Below are 22,436 nucleotides of genomic sequence, written 5' to 3'. Positions count from 1 at the left end.
CTGCTCCTTGGGCAAGTCACTTCATTTCCCTGTGCCTCATTTCCCTCATCTGTAAAACAGGGTTTAAGACGGTGAGTCTCACGTGGGGTCGGGACTGTGTCCGGCCCAATTACCACGTATCTACCCCAGCTCTTAGTACAGTGCCTTGCCCATAAAAAGCGCTTAACAAATACCACAATTACTACTACTACTACTACTAATAATAATGATGAGGATTAAAAAAAGTCACAGGGGGTAACCTGAAGGCAGGCCAGACGGTCATAGCTCTCCCCCTGTGTGGGAGCACAGACGTCGGGGCTGGCCCCCGGGGGAATAGTTGGGGTGAAGGGACTGCCTGGCATTGGGGTGCTTCGCTCTGTAAGCTGATTTGTTGTGGGCACAGAACGTGTCTACCAGCTCTGTTATACTGTACTCCCCCAAACACTAAGCACAGTGCTTCGCGCACAGTTAGGGCTCCATAAATACCACTGATTTTTAGACTGTGAGCCCACTGTTGGGTAGGGACTGTCTCTATATGTTGCCAATTTGTACTTCCCAAGTGCTTAGTACAGTGCTCTGCACACAATAGGCGCTCAATAAATACGATTGATGATGATGATTGATTGAGGCCACGGCCATGGCTGCCCAGTCCTAGGGAGCCTTGCTTTACCTGAGCTTCTGATTCTTCTGCCTGTCTGGGTCCTGAGCAGGGTAGGAGCCGATTCTGGTTCCCACGGGCACATCCTCTGGGATGGCCGCGGCCATGGTGGCTGGGAGGAAGACAGGAGGCTCATTCACATCCTGCACCACGACGGTCACGGTGGCGGTGGAGGTCGGGAGCTTCACCACGAAGGGAATCTCGTTGGTCGCTTCGATGTGGAGCGTGAACTGGTTCTTGGTTTCAAAGTCTAAAGCCTGGTGGGAAGAGTAGAAGGAACCCTGAATTGGGTGAGGTGTTCCAGGCCCATGAGAGGCTCCGATTGCCCTGGCTTCTTCCTGGTTCTGATGAGGGGCTGGTGAGCAGCCAGAGTTCTAACTGTGGTTGGGCTCACTATGTGTCAAGCACTGTACTAAGCACTGGGGCAGATATAAAATCATCAAGTCCCACATGGGGTTTGCAGTCTAAGCAGGAGGGAGAAGGCAGCGTGCCCTAGTAGATGAACCACGGGCCTAGGAATCAGAAGGACCTGGATTCTAACCCCAGCTTTGCGGTTTGTTTGCTGTGTGACCTTGGACCGGTCACTCTGCTTCTCTGTGCTTCAGTTATCTCACCTGTAAAATGGGGATTAAGACCGTGAGCCCCATGAGGGACAGACTGTGTCCAACCTGATTAGCTTGTATGTACCCCAGCGTTTAGTATAGCGCCTGGCACATAGTAAGCACTTAATACCATTAAAAAAAAATCCCCAATTTGGACACGAGGGGATTGAGACCCAGAGAAGTGACTTGCACAAGGTCACACAAAAGATAAGGGGCAGAGTCAGAATTAGAACCCAAGTCCTCCTTCCACTAAACCACTTTACAACTGTGTCTGGATTCTGTTTGAGGGGTTCAACTGACCCATCCGCTCCCACCGCCCTCTTCTGCTATTAGCGGGGGGAAGGAGGGGAGAAGAACGTCTCTCGCCCAAACTTGGAGTGCACCCCAGCAGCACCACAACACACAATGGGGTTCACAAATTGTAGCAGGTGCGACTCTTTTGAGATCACCAACGTTATCGCACGCAAACCTACCCAGCGCACACCTACCTTCTTAGTTGTTACGATGCCATCGTTGCTTTTCGGATCAGTAGTTACAGTAAAGCGGCCTCCTTCGTCCCCTCCCACGATCCGATATACGGCGCTCCAAGCCGGGGTGCCAGGGGCGTCGGCATCTGTCACGCTGAGTCGCTCAACTTCATACCCCGCTTGGTTCTCCGGCACCTCTGTGCTGTACTGCAGTGGCAGACCAAGAAAAGTGCATTTTCAGGCCCCAAGACTGACCCTTTCAGGGGCCCGCGGGCTCCGATTCCAGGGAAGCCACTTCGGGGGACAGCCGGCCGATCCGGCATCCCACCAAGCTCCGAGCTGGAGGGAAAGGTGAGCGTGGGACAGGGGCACCGGGCCTAATGGGGATAGGGAGCTTGGGAGGGGCAGCAACCCAAGGGGTAGCTACGGGAGCTGAGTTAGATTAAGTTGCTTTGCTGGGGTTCAGAGAGGGCTTTAGGCTCCTTCGAAGCACTTGCCAACTGGGAGGGGCCAGTGGGAGACAACCACCCCAAGTCTCCAGGCGGCTGCATGACAACGGTAGCTCCCAATAACATCTCTCTACCAGGGCTACAAAAGATCATTCTAAATCATTCGTATTTACGGAGCACTTACTGTGTGTACGGCACTGTACTAAGCGCTCAGGAGAGTACAGTATAAGAGTCAGCAAATGCATTCCTAACCCACAAGGAGCTTACAAGACCCTAAACTGATCCCGATTTACCTTTAAATCCCATTACGGAGATGAGGAGATGATCTCCAGGCAAATGTCACCCTCTAACGCATTCCCCCACTTGCACCTCGCCCAAACCAAAGGCCGCAGCCTTTTCAGCGCTTAGGACAGTGCTTGGCACATAGTAAGCACTTAAATGCCATCATTATCATTACCAGTCACTGAAGGTGAAAAAGCTATTACCGTTTGAGGGTCAAAATTGGGAGCGTTGTCATTGGCATCGGTGATTTCTATCATGGCCGATGCCGTGGTGCTTAACCCTGTTCCATTCATGTCGGCAGCCTGGATGGTCAGGTTATACACTGCTACTTTCTGATGGGGGAGAGAAAGGGAGGAAGGTCTCAACAGCTGATGAGGTCTAGGGCTATGGCAACACAATGGGATAAAATAAAGGAGGCTCAGAGATTGAGCTGTAGGAATGCTGTGTAACTTGCTTTTCCTACCTCTTAGATTGTGAGCCTCAAATGGGCAGGGGCTGTATCTAATCTGAAGCAGCGTAGCCCAGTGAATAGAGCCCAGGCCCGCGAGTCAGGAGGACCTGGGTTCTAATCCCGGCTCCACCATTTATCTACTGTGTGACCTTAGGCAAGTCACTTCGCTGGGCTTCAGTTACCTCATCTGTAAAATGGGGACTACAACCTCGTTCATTCAATCAAAGTTATCGGGCACTTACTATGTGCAGAGTGCTTTGAAAAGTACAGTACAACAATTGACAGACACAACGAGCTTACAGTCTAGAGGCAGGGAGACAGACATTAATATAAATAAGTAAATTACAGATACTACATAAGTGCTGTGGGGCTGGGAGGGGGGAAGAATAAAGGGAACAAGTCAGGGTGACGCAGAGGGGAGTGGGAGAAGAGGGAAGGGGTGGGTTTAGTCAGGGAAGGCCTCTTGGAGGAGATGTGTCTTCAACGAGACTTTGAAGCAGGGGAGAGTAGTTGTCTGTCAGATTTGAGGGAGGGCATTCCAGGCCAGAGGCAGGTTGTGGGTGAGGGGTAGGCGGCGGGATAGATGACATCGAGGCACAGTGAGAAGGTTAGCACTAGAAGAGTGAACTGTGTGGGCTGGGTCGTAGTAGGAGACTAGTGAGGTGAGGTAGGAGGGGGCAAAGTGCCCCTGACATAGAGGCTTAGCAGGAAATTGCGTCCCTCACCTCTCTGTCCAGCCCGCTCACAATCAAACGGATGGTTCCAGTCCCTGGGTCCACAGTAAACATGTTGTCGTGGGGCTCCTTGGGTTCCTGGTTAAGGATGGAGTAAGCAATCACCCCGTTGTACGTGCTGATCTCATCGTCTGCGTCGGTGGCGGACACTCGCATCACGGAGGTGCCTGGTGGAGAAATGCAACGTTAAGAAGCGCTTACCAAAACCACCATCGCTTAGCGAGGGAATGACTTCCCAGCTTGACCATTATTCCTTCAGATGCAATTGCTTCTGTCGACTTCCCAGATCGGAGTCGACTCACCTGGTGTCGGTGGGGAGTGAGGGTGGGTCCTGAGCTGCCTTTTAATCCCCTCTAGATGGTAAGCTCATTGTCGGCAGGGAACCTGTCTACCAACTCTGTTATACTGTACTCTCCCAAGTACTTAGTTCAATGAACTGCACACAACAAGCGTACAATATAATTGGTTGATTTAAATTAGTGGGGACCCAACAAGAGAGAGAAATCAAAAGGGCTCATCCATCGCCAAAAAGAAGTTTAAGAATAGGGGTAGGGCAGGGGAAGCCAGGCCCAATGTTTTATCTTTCAAATGAGTTAAAGGAATCTGGAACTCTAAGGAATCGAAGTTAACATTAACTGATCAACAAAACAAAGTTAACATCATATAAACAAAATTAATCATACAAAAGTTAATATTATCATAGAAACACAACAGTGATTATCAAACAAAACAAAGTTACTGTCGTACAAAACAAAGTTAATATTATCATATAAACAACGCTAAAGGACAAGCGATAAAAAAGAACCCAAATTAAGTTAGCGGGCAGTGCCTGCTTAGTAGAAGAGTTCAGGGGAAGGGACAGTGTCTTTGGCATATTCTAGACTGTGAGCCCACTGTTGGGTAGGGCCCGTCTCTATATGTTGCCAGCTTGTACTTCCCAAGCCCTTAGTACAGTGTTCTGCACATAGTAAGCGCTCAATAAATACGATTGAATGAATGAATGAATATTCTGTTGTACAATACTCAGAACGTTGTGGACGTGCAACGAATATTAGTGGATGAGGATAGTGAGACCGATTGCCTTACTGTACCTATGACAGGCCTCCGCTAGACTCTTGGGTCTCAAAGGCAGGCATGAGGACAGCATGCTGCTCACTTTTTACTGGCAAGTAAGAAATGAGCCCCGGTAAGTAAGAAACAGACTCGGGCATCTACTGGCTCCGTCGGTGGGGCTTCCTGCTTGTAATTCTGCTCCTGTGGCCCTCATTGGCTCATTCCCACCCCCATCATCATCATCAATCGTATTTATTGAGCGCTTACTATGTGCAGAGCACCGTACTAAGCGCTTGGGAAGTACAAATTGGCAACATATAGAGCCAGTCCCTACCCCACAGTGGGCTCACAGTCTTTAGGCAGATGTAGGAGGAGGCTAACTCCAGCCTCATAGCTTCCTCTCCTTGGCTTCATTTTTCATTTTTTCATTTAATCGTACTTATTGAGCGCTTACTGTGTACAGAGCACCGTACTAAGCCCTCGGGAAGTACAATTTGGCAACATATAGAGACGGTCCCTACCCAACAGTGGGCTCACAGTCTAGAAGGGGGAGAAGAGAACAAAACATATTAACAAAATAAAATAAATAGACTATGTACGAGTAAAATAAATAAATAAATAGAGTAATAAATACGTACAAACATATACAGGTGCTGTGGGGAGGGGAATCAATCAATCAATCAATCGCATTTACTGAGTGCTTACTATGTGCAGAGCACTGTACTAAGCGCTTGGGAAGTACAAATTGGCAACATATAGAGACAGTCCCTACCCAACAGTGGGCTCACAGTCTAAAAGGGGAAGGAGGTAAGGCAGGGGGGGATGGGGAGTCTTTCATTCATTCGTATTTATTGAGCGCTTACTGTGTGCAGAGCACTGTACTAAGCGCTTGGGAAGTACAAGTAGAGAAGCAGCGTGGCTCAGTGGAAAGAGCACGGGCTTTGAAGTCAGAGGTCATGGGTTCAAATCCTGCCTCTGCCAACTGTCAGCTGGGTGACTTCGGGCAAGTCACTTCTCCGGGCCTCAGCTACCTCATCTGTAAAATGGCCCTTGCCCAACATTCCTCTCGCCGTGGCTCCCTGTGACCACTTGAGAACTTATGGAAATCAATTCAGGAGGAGACGGCCTTTCCAGTTTGCCCTCAAGAGGTTAGCCCAACTGAGCTGCTGGGCCACCCGCTCACCTGGCAACGATCCCTCGATGACTGCCCCTCTGAAAAGGTCCTGAGTGAACTGGGGCCTGTTGTCGTTCTGGTCAGTCACGGTGACAAATATATCCATCGGTGCCTCTACGGCCTTGCCATTCTCAGACACGGCGTGCCCGTAGAACTGCACGAGAAGAAAGTGCCACGGCTTTAACCACTTGCTTCCCAGCAGCTATTCGAGGCCTTTCTCTGGTGGTTGAACTCCGGGGAACTGGGTTAAAGCAGCTGCTCCCAAACCAGGATCCGCGCAGATCCATAAAGCAACTTACGTGATAACGGTCTCTCTCCTCTCTGTCCAACGGCTGCATCACCATCAACCAACCAGTTTCCTTCATGATGGTAAAGATCCCCTCGGGGGGCCTGTCTGCACCTGGCCCTGTGATGCTGTAGAAGATCTTGGAGGACTTGTCCATGTTGGATTTGAGCTGGAAACAGTTGCGGTGATAAAAAAAATCACAATCTTTCTGAAAAAATTCAATAAGTGACTTGTCTGAAGCAGCTTTATGGCTGTCTCCCCCTTCTAGACTGTGAGCCCGTTGCTGGGTAGGGACCGCCTCTGTATGTTGCCAACTTGTACTTCCCAAGCGCTTAGTCCAGTGCTCTGCACGCAGTCAGCGCTCAATAAATACGATTGAATGAATGAAATTGATTTAGAAGATTTGGTCACTTAAACCAGTTTTTATTTTGAGTACAGGATCTATTTCCCTTCCCAATCTTCTGGAGAGTTGAGTTTTCGTAGTCTTATTTACCTCAACTTTAAAATGGGGATTAAGAGTGTGAGCCCCATGTGGGACCAGGGACTGAGTCCAACCTGCTTCACTTGTATCCGCCCCAGCTCTCAGAACAGTGCTTGGCACATAGTAAGCGCTTAACAAGTACTGTTGTTATTATAATATGTATTATTATTAAAATCGACACTTAGGTTTCCCATCTGTTGTCAAGGGCATGACCGCTGTTGCTCCGGGTCTGAGTCTATCACTACTGGGAAGCTGTTTAGCAAGGTCTGGGGGCCGTTTCAAAATAGGATTGGGGAGATACTTGAATATGTGAGGCTAAAAGCCAAGGGCTGGGTGACTGCTTCAAGTTCTGTTTGATCGCATATTAGTAACTCAGTCTTTGAGGTTACCATTTAGAGAAATTTAAGCATTTCTGACTGATATACATATTATTTCATAAAGCAGTGTGAGAGAAAGAGGAAAAAGAGCTTCCAGACTGTGAGCCCACTCTTCTAGACTGTGAGCCCATTGCTGGGTAGGGACCGTGTCTCTATATGTTGCCAACTTGTACTTCCCAAGCGCTTAGTCCAGTGCTCTGCACACAGTAAGTGCTCAATAAGTACGATTGAATGAATGAATGAATGGAAGCAGCAGCCTGTGTTCGGCCTGGTGGGGCCTGAGAACAAATCGGCTTTGGCTCCAGGAAGCCACCTGGCCCTTCCCAGAGCCACACTGCAGCCCCTGACATCTCCCAAGCAGGAGATGGTGCCCTACCTGAGTCAGCTTCAAGGGATAGGGTCCCTTTCCATTTTCAGGAATCGACAATGGAGGTACAACCCATTCCCTCTTCTGCCTCTTCAAACCGTGCCTGGGTGGGGAGAATCTCAGCAATTTGGGGCCCCAGCTTCTTGGGGTCCAGTTGTCCTGCAGGAAGAGGAGAAGCCCCATTAATAAAGACATGGAAACAGACAGTCACTGCCTCTGGCAGAACACCACAATCAATCACTGACATTTACTGAGCACTTACTGAATTAAGTTAAATGCTTGGAAGAGTACTTAGAAGCAGCATGGCATAGTGGATACAGCATAGGCCTGGGCGTCAGGAGGTCATGGGTTCTAATCCCAGCTCCGCCACTTGTCCGCTGTGTGACCTTGGGCAAGTCCCTTCACCTCTGTGTGCCTCAGTTACCTCACTTGTAAAATGGGGATTGAGACTGTAAGCCCCATGTGGGACAGGAACTGTGACCAACCCGATTTGCTTGTATCCACCCCAGTACTTAGTATAGTGTCTGGCACACAGTAAGCAGTTGATACCAAGATTATTATTATTCATCTATTCAATCATATTTATCGAGCGCTTACTGTGCAGAACACTGTACTAAGCACTTGGGAAAGTACTATACACGAATAGAGAGACAATCCTTGCCCACAGTGAGCTCACAGTCTAGAGTAATAATAATAATAATTATTATTATAATACAGTAGAGTTGGTAGACACGGTCTCTGCCCTCAAGAAGGGACACCAGACCAGGCCCAGCCATGACATAACCCCTCACACGTTTGGAGTTGACCAGGCTCTCTGATTTGGAGTGGGCAAGTAACAGTGGGGGAATGCAGCATTGCCCACTGGTCCTCTTGTGCTGCAGAGACTCACAGTGTGCAATAAGGTCATAGGCCTCACTGCAGTACAAGCAGAGTAGAGTTTGGGCCACGCTGGGTGTTTCTTTTGACCTTTTGTGGGCACAGGTTCAGGTGTGTCCATGCCACAAGTCACATCACGAGGGTGGGTTCTCTAGCCAAGGAAAAGCTTTGCAAAGGTGCTTGGGCCCCGAAAGGAAGAGTCAGTTTGTCTGTTTCCACTACCCCACTAGCTCCTTGTGACTCTTCTTAATAATAACAATAATGGCATTTGTTAAGCACTTACTATGTGTCAAACACTATTCTAAGCGCTGGGGTAGACACAAGGTAATCAGGTTGCCCCACGTGGGGCTCACGGTCTTAATCCCCATTTTACGGATGAGGTAGCTGAGGCACAGAGAAGATGAGTGGCAGAGCCGGGATTAGGACCCACGACCTCTGAGTCCCAAGCCTGTGCCCTTTCCACTAAGCCACGCTGCTTCTTGGCCTCATAAATGTGGTTTGGGGTTGGAGTCAAGGGAAAGGAGTTCAGGCAGATTCTCTTCCTTTAGCTTAGAGAAATGGCTCAATGGAAAGAGCACGGGCTCTGGAGTCAGAGGTCATGAGTTCAAATCCCAGCTCTGCCAATTGTCAGCTGTGTGATTTTGGGCAAGTCACTTAACTTGTCTGTGCCTCAGTTCCCCCATCTGTAAAATGGGGATTAAGACTGTGAGCCCCCCGTGGGACAACCTGATCACCTTGTAACCTCCCCAGTGCTTAGAACAGTGCTTTGCACATAGTAAGTGCTTAATAAATGCCATTATTTAGCGCTTAGAACAGTGCCTTGCACATAGTAAGCGCTTAATAAATGCTATTATTATTATTATTAGAGTAGGCCTCAACTTGGCAGGCACATAAAATGGCCGATGTAAGCGACAGTTCATAGAGGGATCATTAGCCTGACCAGGGCCATTTATTTATCATCATCATCATCATCAATCATATTTATTGAGTGCTTACTGTGTGCAGAGCACTGTACTAAGCGCTTGGGAAGTACAAGTTGGCAACATATAGAGACAGTCCCTACCCAATAGTGGGCTCACAGTCTAAAAGGGGGAGACAGAGAGCGAAACCAAACATACCAAGAAAATAAAATAAATAGAATAGATATGTACAAGTAAAATAAATAAATATAGAAATAAATATGTACAAACATATAAACATATATACAGGTGCTGTGGGGAAGGGAAGGAGGTAAGATGTGGGGGGATGGAGAGGGGGGCGAGGGGGAGAGGAAGGAAGGGGCTCAGTCTGGGAAGGCCTCCTGGAGGAGGTGAGCTCTCAGTAGGGCCTTGAAGGGAGGAAGAGAGCTAGCTTGGCGTCATTCATTCAATTGTATTTATTAAGCGTTTACTGTGTGCAGAGTACCGTACAGCCAAAGAACTCGCTATTCTGCAAGAATCTAATCAGAAGTCAGGCAGAGCTTCCCATAGATCACTGAGATTTGTGTAGCAAATTTTCCAAGGGTCAGTACCTTCTCCAATGAGGCCTCCTGGCTCTTTAGAGTGACCACAGTTGAGGATTCCTGGCCGGCAGCATCCCGAGCATACACCGAGAAAGTCCTCTCATGGCCTCCCATGTCCACCCGGTGTCTCACGAGGACCGTCCCGCTGCTGGTCACGATGAAGTGATTGTCATCTGTGCTCATGTGCACTGCCGCTTGTCCTGGACAACTGACCGGAACCACTGGGAAGATTAAGAGAGGAGAGGATTTGAAAGTCCAAGGATTTGGGGCTGAAAGGACCAGAGGAAAAGCAACACATGACCATTCATTCATTCAATCGTATTTATTGAGCGCTTACTGCGTGCAGAACACTGTACTAAGCGCTTAACACATTCAAGAGCCACTCCCAGAATCAACGAATGAGCTAAGCAATGGCCACTGCCTAGTCATGTGACTTAATTTTGTTAGTATGTTTGGTTTTGTTCTCGGTCTCCCCCTTTTAGACTGTGAGCCCACTGTGGGGTAGGGACTGTCTCTATGTTGCCAATTTGTACTTCCCAAGCACTTAGTACAGTGCTCTGCACATAGTAAGCGCTCAATAAATACGATTGATGATGACTGTGAGCCCACTGTCGGGTAGGGACTGTCTCTATATGTTGCCAATTTGTACTTCCCAAGCACTTAGTACAGTGTTCTGCACATAGTAAGCGCTCAATAAATACGATTGATGATGATGATGATGATAAATGCCAATAACTTCCAGTTCCAACCACTAAATCCTCCCAGGTTTGCTCTTCCTTTCTACTATTCTGGGATACTATAATGCGCCAAACCAGGCTCAAGGTCATGGGCTCTAAACCTGACACCGCTACTTGTCTGCTGTGTGACCTTGGGCAAGTCACTTAACGTGCCTCAGTTAACATCTATAAAATGGGAAATGAGACTGTGAGCCCCACCCAACCCGATTTGCTTGTATCCACTCCAGCTCTGAGTACAGTACCTGGCACAAAGTAAGTGCTTAACACCGTAATTACTATAATTTAAAGCAAGAGCAAAGCAAAAGCAACTGCTCTAAGATTTTCCCCATGCAGGAGCCGGGAAAGATAGGATGGTCACACAAATATACGTATGAAATTTGTAAATGACCACAAATATGATGCATATGTTAAAATATTAGCTTCCACAAAGGTGCTGTAGGTTGCTGTGAGAGAAGCAGCATGGCGAGTGGAAAGAACACAGGATGGGGAAAGGTGGAGGGATAAAGAGAACTGGGTTCTAATCCTGATCTGCCTCTTGCCTGCTGTGTGATACTGGGCAAGTCACTGAGACAGGGACTCCGATCTGATTTATTGTACCTACTCCAGCACTTAGCACACAATAAGTGCCTAATAAATATCACTTATTATTCTTGAGTTTTCTGCAGAGTTCGTGAAAGTCAGAAATAACTGGAACAAGGGATCTAGTAATTTCTTTTTTGGGAGGTAGGGCAGAATGAACATTTGGTGTAAATTTTTGGAAGCCCAGAGTTTTTCTCCACTGTGACTGCTCCATACTTTACAATGAGGGAAGGTGGGGGAATAGATGGGAATGCCAAGTGCAGACGTACAATGTGATCAAGGAGGCTCTTTAAAAAGCCTCTCCCTTCCTTTATCTATCTCTACTCTGGTGTCTGCCCTCCAGCAGCAGGGACCATTGATGTTTACTGAGCACCTGCTAAGTAGGTTTCTCCTCCCCCCCAGTATAGCTGTCTCATCTTCCGGAGGTGAGAAGGTGAGTTTTGGCAGGGCGTGAGCATTGATAGGAGAGATGGCTGGGCTGAGCTGGGGAAGGTGTGGGTAATACTTTCTGAAGAGGGCAGGCAGGATGCCTGTTTGAGGCAAAGAGCTGGCCAGAATTAGTTTAAAATGGTGAGATAAGTGATGGACTCAGGGCAGCAATTGTAGCTACATTCCTTTTGACCCTCCAAAGATGGCTAAAGTGAGCTTCAAAATGGCACCAATAATAATAATAATAATAATAATGGCATTTATTAAGTGCTTACTATGTGCAAAGCACTGTGCTAAGCGCTGGGAAGGTTACAAGGTGATCAAGTTGTCCCACTTGGGCTATACCACAGACCCTCATCAAGATGGTCACCAATGCCCTCCCTCTTACCATACAAGCAAAAGCCATTTTTAGTTTTTTACGGGGGCTCCTCTCCTTCCCCATTTTCCCCCTAACAATGCTCCCATCACACCCCAAAAGTAATCAACTAAATAGGTTGGTTGGATTTAAGTGCTGAGGAGCCATGGGAAGTAGAGTAAGGGAGAGAAATGGGGTGATAATTTGGGGGAGGGCCCAGAATGTTTCCATCTTTGATGAGGCCTTCCCAGACTGAGCGCCTTCCTTCCTCTCCCCCTCGTCCCCCTCTCCATCCCCCCACATCTTACCTCCTTCCCTTCCCCACAGCACCTGTATATATGTATATATGTTTGTACAGATTTATTACTCTATTTATTTTACTTGTACACATCTATTCTATTTATTTTATTTTGTTAGTATGTTTGGTTTTGTCTCCCCCTTTTAGACTGTGAGCCCACTGTTGGGTAGGGATTGTCTCTATATGTTGCCAATTTGTATTTCCCAAGCGCTTAGTACAGTGCTCTGCACACAGTAAGCGCTCAATAAATACAATTGATGAAGATGATGATGATGAGAAGTGTTCTCCAGCTTTCATGAGCCCCGAGACTGGGACAGAGGCAGATCCAGGAATGATAGGGTCAGCCTCTCTGGAGAAAAACTCTGGGTTCAGACAGGCTACCATTCAACACCATACACCACACCGGGTATCCCCAATACAGCGTGCCTTAATGACATCACACTGAACAGAAGTGGCACGGGGGAGGGCGAATGACCCATCCTTCTCTGTCTTGCTGAACTCCCTGCCTCTCCCCACCCCAGTCCTTACTTCACTCTGCTGTCTGGATCATTTTTCTATAAAAAAAATTCAGTTCATGTTTCCCCACTCCTCAAGAATCTCCGGTGGCTGTCCATCCACTTCCACAAACAGAAGCTCCTTATCACTGGCTTAGGGACTGTCTCTATATGTTGCCAATTTGTACTTCCCAAGCGCTTAGTACAGTGCTCTGCACATAGTAAGCGCTCAATAAATGCGATTGATTGACTGATTTAAAGCAGTCAATCACCTTGCCCCCTCCGACCTCACCTTGCTGCTCTCCTACTACAACCCAGATCGCACACTTTACTCCTCTTCTGCCAACCTACTCATTGTACTTCAATCTCATCTCTCTTGCCGCCAACCTCTTGCCCCAGCCTGGCACCCTCCCTCTTCATCTATAATAGTAATAATAATAATAATGGCATTTATTAAGCGCTTATTATGTGCAAAGCACTTTTCTAAGAGCTGGGGAGGTTACAAGGAGATCAGGCTGTCCCATGGGGGGCTCACAGTCTTAACCCCCATTTTACAGATGAGGGAACTGAGGCACAGAGAAGTTAAGTGACTGTGAGCCCACTGTTGGGTAGGGACTGTCTCTATATGTTGCCAACTTGTACTTCCCAAGCGCTTAGTACAGTGCTCTGCACACAGTAAGCGCTCAATAAATACGATCGATTGATTGATTAAGTGACTTACCCAAAGTCAGACAGCTGACAAGTGGCAGAGGAGGGAAGCAGCGTGGCTCAGTGGAAAGAGCCCGGGCTTTGGAGTCGGAGGTCATGGGTTCAAATCCCGCCTCTGCCAATTGTCAGCTGTGTGACCCCGGGCAAGTCACTTTAGCTTCTCTGTGCCTCAGTGACCTCATCTGTAAAATGGGGATTAAGACTGTGAGCCCCACACGGAACAATCTGATCACCTTGTATCCTCCCCAGCGCTTAGAACAGTGCTTTGCACATAGTGAGCGCTTAACAAATGCCATCATCATCATTATTATTATTATTATGTCCCACAGACAATTATTCTCCCCAGCTTCAAAGCCTTATTGAAGGCACTTCCCACTCCCTTCTGCATTGCCCGGATTTGCTCCCTTTATTCACCCCTCTCTCAGCCCCACGGCACTTATATACATATCCGTTTTTTATTTATATTAAAGTCTGTCTCCTCCTCTAGACTATAAGCTTGCTGGGGACACGGAGTGTGCCTACCAAGTCTATTACATGTTATATTGTAGTCTCTCAAGCGTTTAGTACAAGTGCTCTGCAGACAGAAAGCATTCAATACGATCGATGGGTCTCTGTCTCAGCACAGTCAAGTATCAGAAGCTGGCCCTGGCCTAATAATTTTTCCACCACCAAACTATATATTGAAATAGCCACCACAGCTAAGGCCCAAGGTTGGGGTGTGTGTGCGAGATAAGGTGAACCCCCAAATTGGAGAGGTAAAGAGGCCCCTCCCTTTCAAGGGAGCTTCTGTTCTCTGCCAGCAAGCGGAAGGCTGGGGAGGGGCTGGGACTCCTAGCCTCTGTCTCCAGCTCCTGCCTCATTTATCAATCAATCAATGGTATTTATTGAGCGCTTACTAGGTGCAAAGCACTGTACTAAGTACTTGGGAGAGTATTCATTCATTCAATCATATTTATTGAGCACTTACTGTGTGCAGAGCCCTGTACCAAGTACTTGGGGGAGTATTCATTCATTCAATCGTATTTATTGAGCACTTACTGCATGCAGAGCACTGTACTAAGTACTTGGGAGAGTATTCATTCATTCAATCGTATTTATTGAGCAGTTACTGTGTGCAGAGCACTGTACTAAAGGCTTGCAAAGTACAATCTGGCAACAGGTAGAGACAATCCGTACCCAACAATACAGCAGTATTAGCAGACACAAACAGCGTGGCTCAGTGGAAAGAGCCCGGGCTTTGGAGTCAGAGGTCGTGGGTTCAAATCCCAGCTCCGCCACTTGTCAGCTGTGTGACTTTGGGCAAGTCACTTCACTTCTCTGCGCCTCAGTTACCTCATCTGTAAAATGGGGATTAAGACTGTGAGCCCCACTTGGGACAACCTGATTACCTTGTATCCTCCCCAGCGCTTAGAACAGTGCTTTGCATATAGTAAGCGCTTAACAAATACCATCATTATAATTATTATTATTATAATGAGCTTACAGTCTAGTAGGGGAGGCAGACATGAGTATAGTTGAGTGCTCACCCCCACTGCCCCTTTCCTAATATTAATTTTGCTCCTGGGACAATCCAGCCCAACCTGGGACATCACTAAATTACGTTGTGTTATATTATGAGAAGCTGCATGGCCTAGTAGCAACAGCACAGGCTTGGGAGTCAAAGGATGTGGGTTCTAATCCCAGCTCCGCCATTTGTCTGCTGTGCAACCTTGGGCAAATCACTTTAACTTCTCTGTGCCTCAGTTCCCTCATCTGTAAAATGGGGATTAAGACTGTGAGCCCCACGTGGGACAGGGACTGTGCCCAACCTGATTACCCTGTATCTACCCCAGCTCTTAGAACAGTGCTTAGCACATAGGGAGCACTTAAATACAATTATGATTATTATTATTGTCAGGTTATAAACCTGGTGTAATCAATCAATGGTATTTGAGTGCTTACCAGGCGGAGCACTATCCTAAGCACTTGGGAGAGTAGAATAAGATGTGATGTCATAAGTCTACAGGTAAGAAGTTTTTTGTTTTGTTTTTAAGTTTTATTCTTTCTCATCCACCCACTATAACTGATCCAAATTCCCTAGATTCGAAACAAGCGGAAACCGATCACTTAATACTTCAGTCATCTTTGAAAGGAGAGCTAGAAGCAAGCCAGCAGCAACTTGAAGTCTATAAAGTAAGGTTTTCGCGGGGGGGCTGAAGAGATACATACCTTGTACTTCCCAAGCGCTTAGTACAGTGCTCTGCACACAGTAAGCGCTCAATAAATACGATTGATTGATTGATATATGTATATATGTTTGTATGTATTTATTACTCTATTTCATTTGTACATATTTATTCTATTTATTTTATTTTGTTAATATGTTTTGTTTTGTTGTCTGTCTCCCCCTTCTAGCCTGTGAGCCCACTGTTGGGTAGGGACTGTCTCTATATGTTGCCAACTTGTACTTCCCAAGCACTAAGTACAGTGCTCTGCACATAGTAAGCGCTCAATAAATACGATTGATTGATTGATTGATATATGTATAGATGTTTGTATGTATTTATTACTCTATTTTATTTGTACATATTTATTCTATTTACTTTATTTTGTTAATATGTTTTGTTCTCTGTCTCCCCCTTCTAGACTGTGAGCCTACTGTTGGGTAGGGACCGTCTCTATATGTTGCCAACTTGTACTTCCCAAGCGCTTAGTACAGTGCTCTGCACACAGTAAGCGCTCAATAAATACGATTGATTGATTGATAGAGCAAAGAGGATTAGAAGTATGACAACAAGGAGTGGTAGGGGGATAGCCAAGGCCACCAGAAATTCCTGCAGAGTCAATGCTGGATGCTGGCTCAGTTTGGAAAGCCCCAGGTAGGGACACAGACCTGTGTGAAGGGGAAAGTTCGAATGTGCCTTTCATTCATTCATTCATTCATTCAATTGTATTTATTGAGCGCTTCCTATGTACAGAGCACTGTACTAAGCACTTGGGAAGCACAGGTTGACAACACACAGAGACGGTCCCTACCCAACAACAGGCTCACAGTCTGGAAGGGGGAGACAGACAACAAAACAAAACATGGAGACAGGTGTCAAAGTCGTCAGAACAATTAGAATTAAAGTTATATGCACATCATTAACAAAATAAATAGAATAGTAAATATGTACAAGTAAAATAAGTAGAGTAATAAATCTGTACAAATATATATACAAGTGCTGTGGGGAGTGGAAGGAGGTAGGGTGGGGGGATGGGGAGGAGGAGAGGACAAAAGGGGGCTCAGCTTGGGAAGGCCTCTTGGAGGAGGTGAGCTCTCAGTAGGGCTTTGAAGAGAGGAAGAGAGCTAGTTTGGCGGATGTGTGGAGGGAGGGCATTCCAGGTCAAGGGAAGGATGTGGGCAGGGGGTCGACAGCGGGACAGGTGAGAGCGAGGCCCAGTGAGGAGGTTAGTGGAGGCAGAGGAGCGGAGGGTGCGGGCTGGGCTGGAGAAGGAGAGAAGAGAGTTGAGGAGGGGGCGAGGTGATGGAGAGCATGCTGTGGTGATGCAGCCTAAGGGAGGGGAAAGCCTAGAGAGTGGACGGCTAATCAGGGCTCCGCCACTTGTCAGCTGTGTGACTTTGGGCAAATCACTTAACTTCTCTGTGCCAGTTACCACATCTTTAAAACGGGGATTAAGACTGTGAGCCCCATGTGGGACAACCTGATTACCTTGTAGTAATAATAATAATAATGGTATTTGTTGAGCGCTTACTATGTGCCAAGGACTGATCTAAGCGCTGGGGTAGATACAAAGTAATCAGGTTGTCCCAAGTGGGGCTCACAGTATTAAACCCCATTTTGCACATGAGATAACTGAGGCACAGAGAAGCTAAGTGACTTGCCCGAAGTCATACAGCTGACAAGCTGGCAAATTATGTTGCCAATTTGTACTTCCCAAGCGCTTAGTACAGTGCTCTGCACATAGTAAGCGCTCAATAAATACGATTGATGATGATGATGACAAGCGGCGGAGCCGGGACTAGAACCCACAACCTCTGACTCCCAAGCCTGTGATCTTTCTGCTGAGCCACGCTGCTTCTCATGTATATACCCCAGCGCTTAGAACAGTGCTAGGAGCATAGTAAGAGCTTAACAAATACCATTATTATTACTAAATGGAAATCTAGTTCAAATAATTATCATCTTTGAGCACTTGAGTGTGGTGTTTTGAGTACTTGGGAGAGTAGTATAATCCAGCAGAGTTGGTAGACATGTTCCCTGTCACAAGGAGCTTACAGCACTACCCAAACATCCTTATTTTAGGGTAGAGGGAGGAAGAGAGGATGCCCCCCTTCCACATGGAAGTTTCATTGTACTTTGCCAGGCAGGGCTCCAGGCCAAGAGTCCTTAGATTTAAAAAAGTACCCACACCTCCCTGCCCTACAATACAATCTCTGTTCCTCCCTACACACATAAAACTAACATTTGGAGAATAACAATAATAACAATGATGGTATTTGTTAAGCGCCTACTATGTGCCAAGCACTGTTCTAAGCACTGGGATAGATACAAAGTTATCAGGTTGTCCCACAGGGACTGTGTCCAACTCAATTACACTGTATCTACCCCAGCACTTACAACAGTGCCTGGCACAGAGTAAGCGCTAACAAATACCATTTAAAAAAAGACCAAAAAATGTGTAAAGAGGAAGTAATCCAGAAAGCAGAAATGAAGACTAGGAAATTTAGGAGTTACCACAACAGAATGCTGGTAGAGACCTCACTCCACACCCTATCCTCTGGTGAACCTACCTCCCTGTTCCAGCCGATTGATTAGCCCTTGGTGAATTTACCCAACTTTAAAACATCTTAGAGAAAGGGTCCTACCCAAAAGTGGACAGACCCTATTTCTTCAGAATTCTTAGAGACAGATATGATCATTTTTAGATCACCTTTAGCTCACCTTTAAGACTGTGCGCCCACTGTTGGGTAGGGACTGTCTCTATATGTTGCCAACTTGTACTTCCCAAGAGCTTAGTACAGTGCTCTGCACACTGGAAGCGCTCAATAAATACGACTGATTGATTGATTGATTGATCATTGAATCTCTGCTGCAGAACCTTATCGGTCCAAATGCTTGCACCGTGTGAGAAGGGGGTCACTAAAACAAACAGTAGTCAGGAAGTTACATTTTATCATAGTCTATTGCAACAGTTATCTAGCAGAGATGATCATAAACAGTTCCAGGAATCCACATCAGTGAAGCAGTCGTCACTGTGTTCCACTAGTTAGGAGCGATCTCACCCTCTCCTGAGCAGGGCCAGCATTCCAAATCCACCAAGTTTGAACCTCGGACATCCTTCCAGTCATTTCCAGGTTCTACATTCTGCTGAATAATGCCTTCTATAATATATTCCAGACATTTCAAGGGCTTAACACTGACACACACACACCCCACTTCCCAGGAGATAGAGAATACTCCTCTTTTCCAGACACAAGGCCTGAGAAAGGGACTGACTGCCTTTAGGATGACTGGTGTGGGAAGCAGATGTAGGAATTTTGAACGTTTGCTCTTGGTGGTGTTTTTAATTCCTCCGTGAAGTCGGCTGCAGAGGAGAGGGATCAATCAGTGGTGTTTAGTGAGAGCATACTGTGTGCAGAGCACTGTACTAAGTGCTTAGGAAACTACAGTTCAACAGAGCTACCTGCCCACAATGAGCTTGGCAAGGAGGGAAGTGGAGGAGGAAGAAAAGGAGAATATAGAGGACTGTTTGGTGCAGTTAGAACTTTCCCATCATCAAAAATAAATACTACTACTAATAATAATAATATTGATGGTATTTATTAAGCACTGGAGTAGATAATAATAATGGCATTTATTAAGCGCTTATTATGTGCAAAGCACTGTTCTAAGCACTGGAGAGGTTACAAGGTGATCAGGTTGTCCCACGTGGGGCTCACAGTCTTAATCCCCATTTTACAGATGAGGTAACTGAGGCCCAGAGAAGTGACTTGCCAAAGTCACACAGCTGACAAGTGGTGGAGCCGGGATTTGAACCCATGACCTCTGACTCCCAAGCCCTTGCTCTTTTCCACTGTAGGATCCTGAGGGAAATAATACACAAAAAAGACAAATCCCTGCCCCTGAAGAATGTAAAAATCAAACAAATTTATAATTAGATCAAAGCGCAAGATCACTTCAGGACCCTACATATAAATGCTAAAGTAACTGGAGAGGATTCTATCACCAGGGCAATGGGGAAGGGGAGGAGAGAATGAAAAAGAATCAGAAAAAGCCTCCTGAAGGAGGTGACTTTTCTACAGAGCTTGGGAAGTGGGGGAAGAATGTCACCCGGTGAATGACATGAGCACTGGAGGCAAGAGAGCAAATGAAGGGGATTGTGTGAAGGTTTGTTTGAGTGAAGAAAAAAGTTCAGGCTGGATAATAATAATAATAATGGCATTTGTTAAGTGCTTACTATGTGCAAAGCACTGTTCTAAGCGCTGGGGGGGATACAAGGTGATCAGGTTGTCCCACGTGGGGCTCTCAGTCTTAATCCCCATTTTACAGATGAGGTAACTGAGGCTCAGAGAAGTTAAGTGACTTGCCCAAGGTCACACAGCAGACATGTGGCAGAGCTGGGATTAGAACCCATGACCTCTGGCTCCCAAGCCCATGCTCTTTCCACTGAGCCACGCTGCTTCTAATGTAGTGGATGTAATGGATGTAGTGAGAACATCAGCAACTGTGAATTACGTTGCCAGGCCTTGAAGCTCAAGGTTAAATTCTTCATTTGGCTTCATTGAGCAAGTGTGGGAAGCCACTCCAGGTTTCTGAAGTGGCGAAATGTAACCGGATGATGAAAGATGAGTTTTGGGGCTGCTAGTAGGATAGACTCAATTGCGGAAAGCCTGGAGGTGGAGGCCCAGCGAGTAAGCAGAAGCTGAATGGCTTGTACAAGATCTGTGGCAGAAGTAGAGGGGAAGGGGGCAGAGATCCAAGAAATATTCCAAGGGAGAATTCCAAAAGTGAATGAGAGCGAGAATTAAAAGAATACATCCGGGGGAGGGGCAGGAGGGCCTGGAGAGTTAGGAGGCAAAAGGAGTCATTCAATCTCTGACATTAAGTTTTACGTGCCTAGCCCAAGGGAGACCAAGTGCGGGTGTCCTGGAGACAAGAGGAAATGAGACTGAATAAAACCTTGCTCATGCAGCTTGTAGGGGCATGAGAGGCTTCACCAAACTGAGTCAGCAGTGAGGAAAAGCTACTGGTAAATTGAAGCCCTACAGCAGCTTTCTCCAACTAATACCAGTTCCATTTGTTCTCCCATTGCATCATTGGGAGCAAAGACGATGGAACCAGCCAACCTGTAAAAACCACTTTCTTGAAACTGAACACTCTTTTTCCTCCTGCTCTTCCTTATGCCCCCAAATTGTTAATAACATACAGTACTTAAGTAATCCTAATTTCTGTTTTCAGCTCCTCCTTTGCAACTGAAAGCCCCAAATCGTTCATCCAAACAAAGGCGGAAGAGCTTTGGGACTGAGTGGATATGTTACTCAGACAGTTCCTTGGTATTCACGCTGAGCTGAGACTGGGCCTGTTGAGACAAATGCCTACAGAACTTCAAAATCAGGGCTTTGTGAGTGCAGATTGGATTTAAGGTCTGTAAAGCTCGAGATCTCTGGCCAAGGTGTAAAAATCGCCTTCTAAATAATGCAGAACTCAAGACATTGTCAAATTTGGCCTCATGCTCTCAACAAAAGCCATAAACATGCCTCCTTCTGCACGAGGATTAGAGTCCCCTAAGGGAACTGTTAGAAAAAGAAGTCATGGAGGCCAGTTCATATCTCCAGCCAAGGTAAGCAGGTAGGGGTGGCATCAGAATGAGGCAGCAACATCTGGGGTTAGAATCAAGTCAATCAATGCTACTTATTGAGCACTGTGTGCAGAGCATTGTACTAAACGCTTAGGAAAGTACAAATACAACAGAGCTGGTAGATAATAATGGTATTTGCACTGTTCTAAGAGCTGGGGTAGCTACAAGTTAATCAGGTTGGACAGTCCCTTGTCCCACAAGGGGCTCAATCTTAATCCCCATTTTATAGCCCCACAGCAGACATGTGGTGGAGCTGGGATTAGAACCCAGGTCCTTTGGACTCCAAGGCCCATGCTCTTGTAATCATCATCATCATCAATCGCATTTATTGAGCGCTTACTATGTGCAGAGCACTGTACTAAGCGCTTGGGAAGTACAAATTGGCAACATATAGAGACAGTCCCTACCCAACAGTGGGCTCACAGTCTAAAAGGTGGGCTCACAGTCTAAAAGTCTAAATCACTGCCCACAAGGAATTTAAGGTCTACAGGGGGGAACAAATATTAAAATGGATTATGGATAGGAGAACTAGTAGAGTACAAAAATATTTACCTAAATACTGTGGGGACAATCCAAGATGTATCATCTTGGGCAAGTCACTTCCCTTCGCTGGGCTAGGAACAAGTGAAACTATGAACTAGCGGTACTACAAAATGACCACTCTCCTTCCTTCCCTTCGAGGGAAGTCCGTAGCACTTGAGCAAAGGGCTACAGGTGTCGTCAGGTGACCAAACTCATCGTACTCATTGGCACCTGGAATATCAGGTGCAGCAGCTTTAGTTTGGCATTTTAGAGGAAAAGAAAAATACAGTCTCATGTCAGAAGTCTGGTGTTTTGTTTTTTTTCCCCCCACTCTAAACAGCAGAAGATACTCCATGTGCACCTGGGAGGTGGCATTCAGGCTTTTGGCAGGTAGGGAAGAGACCTGCCCTACATTAAGGAAATTAAAAGGTTTTTTTTCTTTTTTGTTGTTTCTTAATATCCATTCCTTCACAGTGTGCCTGTATCACGTTATTTTCTGCTTTTACTTGGGAGAATTGAAAAGAGACATAGCTTAAAGGCTTACCCTGACCACTTTGGGACAGAACAGGGCTTGGTGTTCACAGGCTCCCCTTACTGTCAGGTCACTACCCATCAGAGGGGCTAATCACCTCGCATCTCCCACCCACCCGGTATCTTTGTTGACATTTATTCAGTTTATATATTAAAATACTTTTGTTGTAAATGAGACTGCTCTCTTCATTGGGCCAGGCAAAA

At 46.5% G+C, this 22,436-nt stretch overlaps 1 protein-coding gene across 1 annotated transcript in view; it reads right to left on the bottom strand.

Moving 5' to 3' along the window:
• The window catches only part of CDH3 (cadherin 3), a 51,105-nt gene that overhangs the window by 12,433 nt on the left and 16,236 nt on the right, over positions 1–22,436 (bottom strand). The window contains exons 3-10 of the mRNA XM_038753606.1: positions 9,747–9,958; positions 7,370–7,519; positions 6,149–6,304; positions 5,859–6,003; positions 3,614–3,789; positions 2,641–2,769; positions 1,728–1,913; positions 650–894 (exon numbers count right to left, since the gene is read on the bottom strand). Coding sequence (XP_038609534.1) covers positions 650–894; positions 1,728–1,913; positions 2,641–2,769; positions 3,614–3,789; positions 5,859–6,003; positions 6,149–6,304; positions 7,370–7,519; positions 9,747–9,958 — 1,399 coding nt within the window. The remainder of the gene's footprint in view (positions 1–649; positions 895–1,727; positions 1,914–2,640; positions 2,770–3,613; positions 3,790–5,858; positions 6,004–6,148; positions 6,305–7,369; positions 7,520–9,746; positions 9,959–22,436) is intronic.

Source organism: Tachyglossus aculeatus, chromosome 11 (assembly GCF_015852505.1).
Source record: "Tachyglossus aculeatus isolate mTacAcu1 chromosome 11, mTacAcu1.pri, whole genome shotgun sequence".
Taxonomy (NCBI): domain Eukaryota; kingdom Metazoa; phylum Chordata; class Mammalia; order Monotremata; family Tachyglossidae; genus Tachyglossus; species Tachyglossus aculeatus.
This window is presented reverse-complemented; position numbering and strand designations above follow the sequence as displayed.